The 14,679-nt window shown below is 42.8% G+C and overlaps 1 protein-coding gene across 1 annotated transcript; it reads left to right on the top strand.

Annotated features, from left to right (window-relative positions):
- Window positions 1-5,097: 5,097 nt before the first annotated feature.
- LOC131225651 (uncharacterized) lies at window positions 5,098-5,496 on the top strand. The gene has a single exon (XM_058221220.1). It carries the CDS (start codon window positions 5,098-5,100, stop codon window positions 5,494-5,496), a length of 399 nt encoding a protein of 132 aa, XP_058077203.1.
- The last annotated feature ends 9,183 nt before the right edge of the window (window positions 5,497-14,679 follow it).

Raw genomic sequence — 14,679 nt, forward strand, 5'->3', positions numbered from 1 at the left:
ACTTCAAGAAGAGTACAAGGCAGTTTGTAAAGAACTCAAGACACTTTCAAGATTGAGCTACATCAAGATTTCAAGATTGAGCTACATCAAGATTTCAAGATTGAACTACATCAAGACTTCAAGGCTCATACTTCAAGGTCACTAGTTCCTAATGTTTCAATGTCCTTTCTTCATGGTTAAGATTTGACTGACCTTAGCTTGACCTTAGAAGTAGGTCACTTTGGATACATAAATCGAATGTTTATTTTACATAAGTTTGGACTGTTCTTCGACTAGTCCTAGGCCTTCTTCGACTAGTCCTAGAGTTGCTCCGACCAGTCTAAGAAATTCCTCGATCAGTCGTGAGTTTGTTACAAATTTCAGATAAAATCTGTTAGGCTTTGACTAGTCCAGGAATCTGTTCGACCAGTCGAAGGAACAGTGTCGACTGCATCTTCGACCAGTCGAAAATCTTCGACTCAAAATCCAGCGATGTTTTTCAGGTTCTTCGACCAGTCAAAGGAGACCTTCGACCGTCGAAGGTGACATACGACATTGAAGGAGACCTTTGACTCATAGAACGGTCAAAGCTTATCGCTCCGATTTTTTTAAATATCTCATATTGCTTCGACTAGTCGAAGAGCTCCCTAGACCAGTCGAAGACGCGATCTGCTCACCTATAACTAGTGCACGACTCTCAGAAGAAATCATTGAATTAATTAATCCATTCAAGCCAATCTTCGTCGAACTTCTGAGAGATAATTCTATGCTCCATCTGAGCTAAGTGTGCTTATTTAATATTCTCTTTCCTTAGCTTTATTTAATTGAATTTTTTTCTGCTATTCCAATCTAATTTGATAAGAGGAATTGTTATTCCCTTTCTTTGGAATCAAAATCAATTAAGGCAAGCCCTATTTGGTTTAATTTAAAATCTATTAGAATTAGAACCATTGTAATTGAGTCTTGGACATTGAACTTGGACATTCAATCATCTACTCGACTTTCTTCTAGGCTGCTACAACAAAGGAGATAATCGGTATTTTACATTTAATTGTAAATTCCTTTCTGTTTTGGTTTCTTTCAAGATTTGCCGAAAAATCTTGTTGTATTGGTTATCCGAGGAGAGCCAGGAAAACTCAAAAGTGGGGTTTTTAATTGGGTAAGCCCACAGACAAAGACACAAGTGTAAAGGTTTTGGGTGAACCTGGGTCTCGCTATGTTGGTAGGGAACGCTAATATCCCCGGTGTGAGGATATTTGGAGTGGAGTAGAAGTCTGTGTGGCTGTTGTGTAACAGTTGGTGAACACGCGAACCACTATAATCCCTTGTGTTGTGGTTGAATGATTTATACTTCTGATCTTTAATTATTCTTTTGTGGGATGTATGTATGGTGGTGAATGTTGTAATCATTTAATTCAAGCATTGTGAGAATTTTGTAATAGTTTAGAATTTATTTTCTGCTATTCCTTTATCAGCTTGATATTCAATTTCCTTTAAAAGTTGTTCCAGCAAGGTTGCCCTGCCATTTTTATGGTGTATGGTTGTCCCTAGAACAATACATTTGTGATTACAATTTATTTTAATTCAGTTTGTATTTATTTCTGTATTCTTCTTCGGTTTGAGATTTGATACAAAGATCTTTCTAGAAATAAGGTTGTCCTACCATAAACTCTGGTTTTTGGTGTAAGGTTGTCCTTAGAACAACATTTGTATCAACCTCTCAAGATCTGAATTTTGAAGTTATTTTACTTTCTTGCATTGTGATTTATTTTGGCTATCATATTCTTTTTAATTCCGCTGTTATAAGTTTTATTTGGCATTGTCCTATTCACCCCCCCTCTAAGACATATAGCTAGGCCTTTTCAATGCCATTATCCGTCTAGTCTCGTGAGCTGCCTCAGGCTATTGGGCACCCATTGAGGTTGCATTCCTTTTGAGAAATGGTCTAAGTACCTAGACCCTACTAGTGAGGAGGGGAGAACATCTTCATCGCATTGGCATTTCTTCTTCATCTTCATGGCCCACTCCCATACGCATCATATGCATGCTTTGCTGAGATGTGATTGGTCATGGTTATGCCATTGGGTAGGATATTGTGAGGAATGGAGTTTTTCCCTCTTGAGAACGTTGGATGTTTAGGCATGATGTATGGCTGTTTGTGTGATTCATGCATCTGACGTTGCATGGTATGATCAACATTCGCCCTCGCTTCATTAGGGCCTTGCCTCCACAGGGATATTCGTGGATGGCTGGACGTGTGGACACCGAAAATGATGTTTACGCATATCGGGTGCCTAAGATGCCCATGGGTGAAATTTTCAAAACTTTTAAGGTACCAAGGATCTGCTCCAACGCCGTGATCGAGTGAAAACATGAGCGCACAAGGGCCTCACACCTGTAGGCCGTGACTCTCACTTTCGCGTAGTCGGTTGGATAGTGATGTGGCCTTATATGCCTGTGAGGGAGGGCATTATTAGGTTGAGTCTGACCAGCTCGTGAAATGGGTCAGCTACCGTCAGGCCTTGTTGGTGATTGGTTGTCCACAGGCCGATAGTGAGGTCTCTTACGCTCGTTTGACTGTGCTGGTCTGTAGAACGGCAGTCATTCAGCAGTGTAATGGACCCCGGTGATTTCCTTATGACTAAAAATGTATTTGATATATGGATTGGATATGAGCACTGACATTACTTGCATTGCATTAGTATTGGCTATGTAAGCCCCCTTCACGCACTGCCTTGGTATGCCGTCCAGTACTCATTATATGGTATTCATGATAAGCCTCGGTAAGGGTAGTGATATTCTCATTGAGCATGTTCTTTGCTTGTACTGCCTAGTATTCTTCTGTGCACCATTGACACACACTTTCACCACCCTCTAAGCTTTTATAAGCTTATGTATGATTGATACGTACAGGTGATCCTAGGCAGGTGTCTTAGAGCAGCAGAGCGTGGATTAGAGCTAAGCTTGAAGACCCAATATTGCTGACTTTTGTCTCTTTTCCTACTATCTAATGTATATCCTTTTGGGCCTGATGTAAACTTGTAAAAGTTCAAATTCTTAGTGGATTTTGTGATATGTGCCCTTTGTTATTCTCAGGTATACTTGCTATGACCTTAGGTATGCTCATATTAGAATGATTATACTGTTATGAAAATCCCCCTTATAGGATCCCGGGATCGGAACCTGCCTCAGGAGCCGAGAATTGGGTACTACGGAGGTTGTTGTGACCAGAACCAGCTATCGAGTTCCTTATAAGTCCGGTTACCGAGTCTGGGGAGTGACAGGAGTTGGTATCAGAGCATATTAAGTAATTCTGGAATGACTTAGGATAACATCGCATGTCTGCCAAGAACATAGGACAAGTAATGCTCCGAGATTCTTCCCTTCACTCCGTATTGAGCCTATAATTATCCTGATTCCTTGTGTCATCATTATTTTATAGATGATAATGCATGGACATGGTGCCCGTGGTCATACCGCCCATGGTCATGGTGCTCGTGGACTAGGTGCCCGAGGTACTCATCCTACTCAAGGACATCCTGCTCCCGTTGTTGAGGATCCAAATCCAGAGGTCTCGATCTAGCATGTTCCTCCAGTTGCTCCGGTTCCCCCACCTATTCCTTTACCTCAGCCTACTGTTCTGGTTAAAGAGGCTTCAGTAGCTTCGGTTCCCCCACCTATTCCCCCTCCTCAGCCTGCTGTTCCAGTTACTAGGGCTCCTGCTCTGCTGGCCGCACCCGTGCCTCTACCCGAGGTGAGTGCCACCCTTGCCTTTCCGACAGTACCTATAAGAGCCAAGCATTTCCAGCAATTGATGCAGCTTGTTGCCACCACATTACAGACCCATCAGCCTACTACCGCTGAGGTTTCTAGGCAGTCTGACTTACCGCGGGTTAGTGCGATAGCCCGAGAGTTTCGGCAGCATGATCCCCCGAGGTTTAGTGGTGACCCTGACCCTTCTGCCGCTGAGGCTCAGTGCACTGAGGTTGCGAGGATTTTTGACACTATACAGTGTCCTACGGGCCAAAGAGTATCCCTTGCAACCTATCTCCTTCACGGTGAAGCCCGTCATTAGTGGTCATCCGTATCCAGGATGGTCGAGCCTCAGTTCGTTTGGACATGGGAGGAGTTCGTAGTCCATTTCAACCAGAAGTTCTTCCATGAGCACGTTCAGATCCAGTGAGCGATCAAGTTCAAGACCCTAGTGCAAGGTGATTTATCTGTCTCTCAGTACGAGGCTTGTTTCTTGGCCTTGTCTCAATTTACTCCTCATCTCAATAGCGATGAGAAGATGAGGGCTCGTCGTTTTGTAGCTGGGTTGCGTCCTGCCCTTCATAGTCGTGTGGTACGGCATTATTTGGAGATGTTTGAGCAGGTCGTTCATCAAGCATTGGTTTATGAGGAGGGCTGAGCTATGACCTAGAGATTAAGAGAGCAGAGTTCCGATGGAGATCGAAAGAGGAGGGCCCCAGCCAGTAGTTCTAGGCAGCACCATCAGCAGAGAAAGAGGGATAAATCGTGGTTTCGGTAGCCCGTGGTTCAGACAATAGCTTCTTCCTCATCATCAGCACCGTCAGCCACTTCATCTTTCGGCCCCTTTTCTGGTGTATGTTTCAGTTGTGGACAGGCCAGGCATCGGATGCGTGAGTGCCCTCTCCCCATTCAGTAGCAGAGGCCATCGTAGTTGCCCCCTCCTTGTCCTCCTCAGCAGTAATAGAGAGCGCAGCTTCCACCCATCGCTCTTAGGGCTCCTCCTCAGCAACATAGGCTGCCAGGTAGACCTCCTCAGCAGAGACAGCAGCAACAGAGACAGCATCGACCTCATCACCAGAAAAGGGGATATCCGTATGTCTGGTCCCTGGGTCTAGTATGTATCATAGCCTAGCAGGCACAGACTCAGGACCCTCAGTTTTCCAGTTTGCTCCCCTACCAGCTCAGGGCCATTTTTATTCTGCAGAGCAGGCACCAGGCCAGGACCCGCAGTCATCGACTGATGGAGTTGTTGAGGGTATTCTTCTTGTGTTTGCTTGTATTGCTCATGTCTTGTTTGATTTCGGTGCTTCCCATTCATTTGTGGCCGAGTAGTTTTATCGATCGACCGATATTCCATCAGAGTCCATGTCTGAGGCCTTGGCCATTTCGACTCTCATTGGGAAGTCTGTGGTATTGACCCATCGCTGCCCTTCTTACCCGGTGTTGGTGGGCGAGATGTTCCTTCCTGTCGATCTATTCGTGATGCCGATGACAGGATTCAATGTTATTCTGGGTATAGACTGGCTTGCAGAGTATGGTGTCGTCTTAGACTGTCTTGCAAGGACAGTTACATTTTATATTACAAGCTTGCCAGTATTCCAGTTCGTCGCCGAGCCTAGAGTGGAGCCGTTATCTAGTCTCTTAGCTTTGGTCGCTGAAGATTCTGTGGTAGAGAGTATCGAACAGCTGCCAGTTGTTTGTGAGTACCTGGATGTGTTTCAAGAGATCTCGGGTTTGCCGCCGTGTCGGCAAGTAGAGTTCTAAATTGATTTAGTGCCTAGTATCGCGCCTATCTTGAAGGCCCCCTACCAGATGTCACCGTTAGAGTTGAGGAAACTGCAAGAGTAGTTAGATGAGCTCCAGGAGTTAGGTTTTATTCGTCCTAGCAGTTCACCTTGGGGAGCCCCCGGTATTGTTTGTGAAGAAGGATAGTTCATTGTGGCTATGTGGACTATCGCAAGCTCAACAGAGTCACCATCAAGAACTGATACCCGCTTCCCCGTATTGATGATCTATTCTATCAGTTGCAGGGTGCAAAGTATTTTTCCAATATAGACTTACATTCCGGTTACCATCAGATTTGGGTTCGAGAGGAAGACATTCCAAAGACGGCTTTCCGAACACGTCATGATCACTTTGAGTTTCTGGTCATGTCGTTCAGACTTACCAATGCGCCCACCTATTCATACAGCTGATGAACGAGATTTTCCGGCCGTTCCTCGATCAGTTCGTGGTGGTATTCATTAATGATATTCTTATATATTCGAGAACCCGTGAGGACCATGCTGAGCACCTGTGGATTGTGCTTGAGACCCTTCGTGCCCAACAACTATATGCAAAGCTAGAGAAGTGCGAGTTTTAGCTGGAGGAGATGAAGTTCTTCGATCACGTGGCGACGAGGGAGGGTGTCGCTGTGGACCCCTCGAAGGTTGATATAGTGCGTCAGTGGGGTCAGCCCATGAACGCGTCTGAGATTCGCAGCTTCCTTGGTCTAGCGGGATATTATCGACGATTTATCGAGGGTTTCTCCCGTATTGCAGCACGGCTGACCCGGTTGACGCAAAAGGGCGTCGAGTTCATCTGGAGTGACGCCTGTGAGAAGGCATTTACGGAGTTAAAGGATCGCCTCACGTCTGCTCCTGTCCTCCCTCTTCCTAACGGGAGTGAGGGTTTTATTGTTTTCACCGATACCTCCAGAGTTGGCTTGGCTATTGTACTGATGCATCACGGGAAGCCAGTGGCGTATGCCTCGCACCAGCTCAAGGTCCATGAGCTGAACTACCCCACCCATGATTTGGAGCCCACAGCAGTCGTCTTCACACTGAAGGTGTGGAGGCATTATCTATATGGGGTCAGGTTCGAGCTATTCGCAGATCATAAGAGCTTGAAGTATCTATTTTCATAGTTCGAGTTGAACCTGTGACAGAGACGATGGATGGAGCTACTGAAAGACTATGATTTTGACCTTCAGTACCACTCGGGCAAGACGAACGTGGTAGCGGATGCTCTAAGCCGTCAGCCACGAGGCCAGGTGGCACAGATGATGGTGCATGAGTGACAGATGCTCGAAGATGTTTCAGAGTATGACTTTGAGTTCGGTCTACAGTCTTTCCTTGTATAACTTTCGAGCTTGTCGATTCAACCCTCTTTGGTGGCTAGGGTGATCGAAGCTCAGCAGGCGGACGAGTCACTTTAGGAGTACCGAGCAGAGGCCGCATTTATGGAGCAATCAGATTGGCAGATTGGTTCCGATGGTGGGTTGTGCTTCAGAGGCCGATTGTGTGTCCCGGACGTGTCAGAGTTGCTCATGATCTGATGACCAAGGCACACCGATCGAGACTTACTATTCACCCAGGCTCCACGAAGATGTATCGTGATATGAGGAGGCAGTACTTCTACCAGGGGATGAAGCGTCATATTGCGAGTTTTGTGGTAGAGTGTGACACATGCTAGCGTGTTAAGGCTGATCATCAGAGACCCCCCGGTCCCTTGCAGCCGTTGAGCGTTCTAGAGTGGAAGTGGGAGCACGTATCGATGGACTTCATTGTAGGTTTGCCGAGGACTCAGCACGGTCATGATACCATCTGGGTTATCGTTGATCATCTGACGAAGTCGGCTCATTTCATTCCAGTGCGTGCTTCTTGGTCGATGGACCAGCTTGCAAAGGTGTTCATTGAGGAGATAGTGAGACTGCATGGCATGCCAGCTTCGATCGTTTCAGACTGAGACTCCAAATTTACGTCTTAATTTAGGAGGAGTTTTCAGCAAGTGCAGGGGGTCATTTTGCATCTCAGCACTTCTTATCATCCATAGATGGATGGGTAAACCGAAAGGGTCAACCAGATCCTTGAGAATATGCTCAGGGCTTGTGTGATCGATTTTGCAGGTAGTTGGGATTATCATATGTGCCTCACCGAGTTCGCGTGCAACAACGGCTATCAGGTAACTATCGACATGGCTCCTTTTGAGGCACTTTATGGTAAACCGTGCAAATCTCCTAGTTGTTGGACTGAGGTTAGAGAGCATCGTCTCTTAGGTCCCGAGCTTGTGCTGCAAGCGTCAAAGGCTATTGATGTTATCAGGCAGAGGATGCGCATAACTCAGAGCTGGCAGAAGAGTTATGCTGATCGTCGATGTCGACCCTTCGAGTTCACAGTCGGGGACATGGTATATCTCAAGGTCTTGCCTATGAAGGGCGTGGTTCATTTTGGTGTGAAGGGCAAGCTTGCCCCGAGATTTATTGGACCTTTTGAGATTACCGAGCACGTAGGCGTTGTGGCCTATAGGCTTGCCTTACCTCCTGAGTTGTTTGCGATCCATGACGTGTTCCATATTTCTATGTTATGGAAATGTGGGTCGGACACTATTCCTATGATTGATTGGCAGCCACTTGAGGTCCATGGGAATGCTTCCTACATTGAGCGGCTGAATCGTATTCTTGATCGGAAGGAGCAGGTCCTCAAGACCAAGGTCATTCCCTTGGTGAAGGTTCAATGGGGTCATCATTCGGAGGCTGAGGCATCTTAAAAACGCGAGGCTGAGATTAGAGAGCGTTGTCCTCATTTGTTTGTTGATTGACATATGCAAATTGTATTACCTTCTCTTTTGATGATTGCTATATGATAATAATTATGCATTTTGTTGTCTCGATTTTATCAATTTCAGGGTTAAAATTTCTTTGTTGGTGGGGAGGATTGTGAGACCCGACCTGAGTTCGCATGTGTGCAAGTGTGTGTGTGAGTATGCATTTCGTTTACTTGGGTCTCGCGGTCCTACTGGTCAAATTCTGATGACCCGCGACCTTTGGGTAGTGTTTGCGGTCATCCTTGAGTTCGGTCACGTAGACCTGACTCGGATCGACCCAAAAACTATGCCATTGCGATCGCATTGTCGTTGCAGTTCCAACGACGCGTCTTATGTGTCCATCCAATGTATAGATCATAAGTTGTGTGTATCTCATGTTATAATCCTTGATCATGATCGCATGGCCCACCTAAGAGTGGTGTGCACGTTTTCCTAGATGGTCCCATCCCTAATGTTTAAGTTTCAACACACACTACCCAACACCACCCAAAATTTCATAACCTACACTACCCACCACCCAAACACCACCCACATGCCTACTAACCTATTAAACCTACAACTTTGGTTGTAACTCCCTACTTGCAATCATCTCTGTAAATGCCATAATTTATAGCCCTTTGTATTGTCAAATTTATGTTGCCAAAGACACTGTTATGAAGCTTGCATTAGTGAAGAACAATGCTCTACTCAAGATCAACTTAGGTTGACAAGCACTATTCACAAGTCAAGAATCTCAAAGATGCTTTCAAGTTCTACCTCAAGATCTCAAGAAGCTTTCAAGTTTGAGCTTCATCAAGACTTCAAGCTTCACTACTTTCAAAGGTCACTTGTCTCCTATGTTCAATGTCCTTACTTCACTCTTGAGGTATAACTGACCTTAGGTTGACCTTTAGAGTAGGTCGTTTTCTATAAGCCAGTTTGGTCTGTTCTAAGACTAGTCCTGGACTTTGTTCGACTAGTCCTAGCACTGCTTCGACCTGTCTAAGAAATTCCTAGATCAGTCGTAAGTTTCTTATAAAAATCAAATATTTTTTGTTAGGCTTCGACTAGTCTTAAGGATTGTTCGACCAGTCGTAGGTATAGTGTCGACTGCATCTTCGACCTATCGTAGAGCTACGACTCAATGTACAGCGCTCAAATTAAACTTGGTTCGACCAGTCATGTGAGCCTATGACCAGTCGTAGGAGACCCATGACTAGTCGTAGACCACCTACGACCAGTCGAAAAACTGTCAATCTTATCGCACCCGAATTTTTCAAATATCTGTTGGTTCTACAACCAGTCGTAGAGGTTCTTAGACCAGTCGAAGACATGATTTGCTCACCTATAAATAGAGCATGAATCTCAGAATAAAACAAGAACTTCAAGCTAATTTAATTCGGTCTTCTAAGAGATAAGTCGGTGCTCCATTTAAGCTAATTGTGCATATTTAACATTATCTTTCTTTAGCTTTGTTAATTGATTTTGTTTCTTGCATTCCAATCTAATCTAAAAAGAGGAATTGTTATTTTCCTTTTTCTGGAATCAAAATCAATTAGAGCTATCCCTTTTGTTTTAATTTAAAATCTATTAGAACCTAGAACCATTATAAAGTGAGTATTAGACATTAAACTTTGACATTCAAATCTCTAATCCAACTTGGTTCTTCTGGGCTAGTACAATGAAGGAGAAAATTAGGTATTTTACAATTTGTGTAATTTACATTGTTTGGTTTTATTTGAGGTTAAGCCAGAAAAATCTCAAAGTTGTTGGTTATCTTAGGAGAGCTATAAAACTCAAAAGTGAGGGTTTTTAAATTGTGTAAGCCCTTTGAAGAAGACACAATTGTGAAGGTTTTGGGTGAACCCGTGAAAACCTATTTGATAGTGAACGCTAATATCCCCTGTGTGAGGATATTAGGAGTGGAGTAGCATTCTATGTGGCTATTGTTTAACAGTTGGTGAACACACAGGCGAACCACTATAATTCTTTGTGTTATGGATGTGTGATTTATTTTTCCTATCTTTTATCATTCAGAATTGTGGAATGTATGTGTGAATGTGAATGTTGTAATCATTTCATTTCAAGCACAATGGGGAATGTTGTAATAATTTAGATTTACATTTCAACATTATATTTTTGCTATCTCTTTATTATTACATTAAGCTTCAGTTTCTTTATTTGTTCTAGAAATAAGATTGTCCTACCATAAACTTTGGTTTTTGGTGTAAGGTTGTCCTTAGAACAATTTTTGTTTATATTTCTCTATATTGGTTGCTTTTCATTCCTATACTGTGATTGGTGTATAGTGTTATCTATTCTTTGGTTCATATTCCGCTGTATTTATATTTAATTTTGCATAGTCCTATTCCCCCCCCCCCCCCCCCCCCCTTCTAGGACATATAGCTTGGCCGTTTCAAGTGGTATCAGAGCCTAATAGCTCGCTTTTATTACTTTTTATTTGGATTTAATTTCTAAGCTAACGATCTAAGCTATATAAGATGTCAAATTTTAATAGCCTATCAGTAACTAGGCCTCCACCCTTTGATGGCTCCAATTATGCCTATTGGAAATCCAGGATGAGGATCTTCCTCAAATCAATGGATGAGAGTGTGTAGCGAGCCACAATGACTGAATGGAACCCACCTACCACTGAAGTGACTGGTATTGGAGGTTCAAAATCAATGAGAGTAACATCATATTTCTCATGGACCATCCTTTAGAAAAATGAGAGTAGTGCCAATGTAAATGCACTAAATACAATTACTTGCGCACTATCACCAGATGAGTTCAAAAGAATCATATCCTATGATACTGCAAATCAAGCCTGGGATATATTAGAAATGACACATGAGGGTACTACAATTGTCAACAAATCTAAACTCCAACTCCTCACAACCAAATTTGAAGAAATTCATATGGAGGAAAATGAAATGTTTATGGACTTTTACACTAGATTAAATGACATTGTAAACTCAATGTGGGGTCTTGGTGATAAAATCCCAGAAAGTAAAGTCTGTGCAAAGATACTACGCTCACTTCCTGAACAGTTCAACTCTAAGGTAACCATGATCCAGGAACTTCGTGATACGAATAATATGAGGGTAGAAGAAGCAGTTGGTTCTTTACAAACCAATGAGTTAAACTTTAAAGCTCCTAAAGGTAAATCCATTGCTCTCAAATCTTCTAAAGGTATTTCTCAAGAAAACTTGGATTTAGAAAATTCTGAAGATGATATGGCTCTTTTAGCGAAGAAATTTTACAAGATTTTCAAAAGCAAGAAAAGGGTAGATTTTCAAAAATCAAATGATAAGAAAAGATCTAAACCTAGATCAAAAAGTTGGAAGTCTTTGAAAGATAGTCAATGTTACAACTGTCAAGAGTATGGGCACTTAGCAAACAAATATCCTAAAAAGGACAAAACAAAAAGAAAGGGAATGTTGGCCACTTGGGATGAATCATCTGATTCTGAAGCTTCTTCTAAATCAGGAGATTTTGAAACTGAGTCGGGCAGTGAAGTTAAAGCCCTTATGACTGTAGCCAAATTCACTTTTTTAGATCATGATAATTCAACTAGTGAAGAAAATCTGAATAGTGATTATGAAAATGAAGATGATCTTCAAGATGCCTACAATGTCCTATACAAGGAAAGTTGTAAAATTGCTGTTAAACTTAAACTTCAAAAAGAAAAGTTTTCTAAACTTAAAAAATATTTTGAATCACTTGTTTTAGAAAAATCCCAAATTTCATATTATTTTGAAAAATCAAAATGCAACGTAGAATTTAAAACCTCGCTAATTGAAAATCTGAAATCTGAAAATGAGATACTTAAAAATGAAGTATCTTCTCTTCTGAGTTTAAAGGATACATGGAGGTATGCCCAAGGAGATCCAAAGTTAGAAAAACTATTATCCGGAACAAGAAAAAGTGGCGATCGATCCAGATTGGGTTATGATAAGAATACACTTCTTAATCAAAAGTATACTCCTCCCAAGTTTGTGAAAGGAGAGTCCTCAAACTTAAAAGGGAAAAGTACTTATCAAAGTTTTTCTAAAAATACAAAAACTTTTTAAAAACCTAAAAGCAACCATGTCAACTTTAAAAGTCAGAATCAAAACCCTCTTGCTGAAAAGATAGTAGATTTACTCAAGGAGCTCTTAAAATCTAACTCAGTAGGTCTTTCTTACAACATCAGTCAGAAGAAGACCAATTATACTCATAAACCCAAAACAGTTCTGAAATGGGTTCCTAAAGTTGCCTGCTAAGTTGCTCACACCGCTTTCAAAGCAACAAGCCATTCAAAGTGGTACCTAGACAGTGGATGCTCAAGGCATATGACTGGTGATAAAGGTTTATTCACCGATCTCAAAGACATGACTGATGGTTCAGTCATATTTGGTGATGGTAGCAACCGTAAGATTATGGGCCAAGGTACTGTTCAACTCTATATAACCTTCCTTTGTTTAAAAATGTTTTATATGTTGAAGGTCTTAAACATAACTTGCTTAGCATATCTCAAATATGCGACAATAACCATAGTGTACCATTTTCTAATCAAAGCTGTAAGATTCTAAACAACAAGGGTTCAGTAATACTAACTGGATGTAGAACGTCTGAAAACTGCTATATATTATAAAAATTTTTAAGGAGATGGCCTACCTATGGTGAGGTCCATATACAAATATTTGGGGCTAGTAGACCCCTGTGCACATCGTGGCAAGGGCCGGACGGGCCCACCACATTGGGACGTCTAGGTTAGTCCAATTTTCTGGACAAACCGTTTTATTTAAATTAATTAAAATATTTTTAGGTGTTTAAAAATCTTAAAATTTTGTGAGGATGTATCCCAGATATGGAAGTATCACCCTATAAAATTTTAGAGCCATCGGGCTCATGTACTGCTGGTGGTGCGGCATGGAGTGGCTTATCAGGTAGGGACGCCTAGGCTAGGGTGTCCAGCCTTAGCTGGCCCTCCAGCCTACCTTGTGGGCCCACCTAGATGTGTTGTATATCCCATCATATTGTGAGGATTTTATAGGATAATTTATGTCTTTACACCCTAAATTTTGGGTTTAATTAATGCATCATTGAGGCTCACCTTGTTTAAGTTATATGGGTATTTATATGTAACCAAATTTTTGGACTCCTTGTAAGCCCAAATGAGCTGGAACCCTTTAGATAGGCCCAGTGGATTCTCGGGCTGTATTCTCCATGGTATTCTGTTGGGCTAGTGGGCTGGAATGTATGAGTGGTTAGGCCCATGGTTGCCCACCAAAATATCTAAATTCTTGGGCTAGGTTGTAAGGCCCAACTTACTTATCTTGAAAACGATTCTCGCCCATGTGTTGGAGTAATGGGCTGCCCACTATGCCCACCACAATGTATGGACTTGGTGGCCCTTATATTTGGGTCTTAACCTTCCTTATGGGCCCATATTATTGCATGTGGATTTGGCTGTATATTGCCCCTATTGGGCCTATGAATTATGTGTAGCCTTGGGCCACTTTATCGAGGCCCAACATGTGAAGTATTTATATGTATATAGCTGCCCATCTCTTTCTTTTGGTGATGCTCGGGCCACGGGCCTTGATCCTTTGTAGATTATTATTAGGCAGCCTTCAAGGGACAATGGTGGTTGAATGCCCACCTTGATATGCCCCTCTAGGCCCTTATTAGGCCCATTCTTGCTTCTATGGGTGGTTAAAGGTCCATCATAGACCATTGGTAGGCCCATTCTTATTATTTAGGTCCATGCCATTATACATCTAGTCTCGTGGGCTACCCCAGGCTATTAGGCACCCATTGAGGTTGCATTCCTTTTGAGAGACGGTCTAAGTACCTAGACCCCACTAGTGAGGAGGGGAGAACATCTTTATCGCATTGGCATTTCTTGTTTATCTTCGTGGTCCACTCCCATACGCATCATATGCATGCTTGGCTGAGATGTGATTGGTCATGGTTATGCCATTGGGCAGGATATTGTGAGGGATGGGGTTTTCCCCTCTTGATTACGTTGGATGTTTAGGTATGATGCATGGCTGTTTGTGTGATTCATGCATCTGACGTTGCATAATATGATCGACATTCACCCTCGCTTCATCAAGGCCTTGCCTCCACAAGGATATTCGTGGATGGCTAGACTTGTGAACACAGGAAATGATGTTTAAGCATACCGGGTGCATAGGATGCCCATGGGTGAAATTCCCAATACTTCCATCGTACTAAGGATTTGCTCCAACGCCATGACCGGGTGGAAACATGAGTGCATGAGGGCCTTACACCTGTAGTCGTGACTCCCACCATCATATAGTCGATTAGATAGGGATGTGGCCTTATCTGCCTATGAGGGAGGGCATTATTAGGCTGAGTTTGACCAGCTCGTGA

This window comes from Magnolia sinica, chromosome 2 (assembly GCF_029962835.1).
Source record: "Magnolia sinica isolate HGM2019 chromosome 2, MsV1, whole genome shotgun sequence".
In the NCBI taxonomy this organism is placed as follows: Eukaryota; Viridiplantae; Streptophyta; class Magnoliopsida; order Magnoliales; family Magnoliaceae; genus Magnolia; species Magnolia sinica.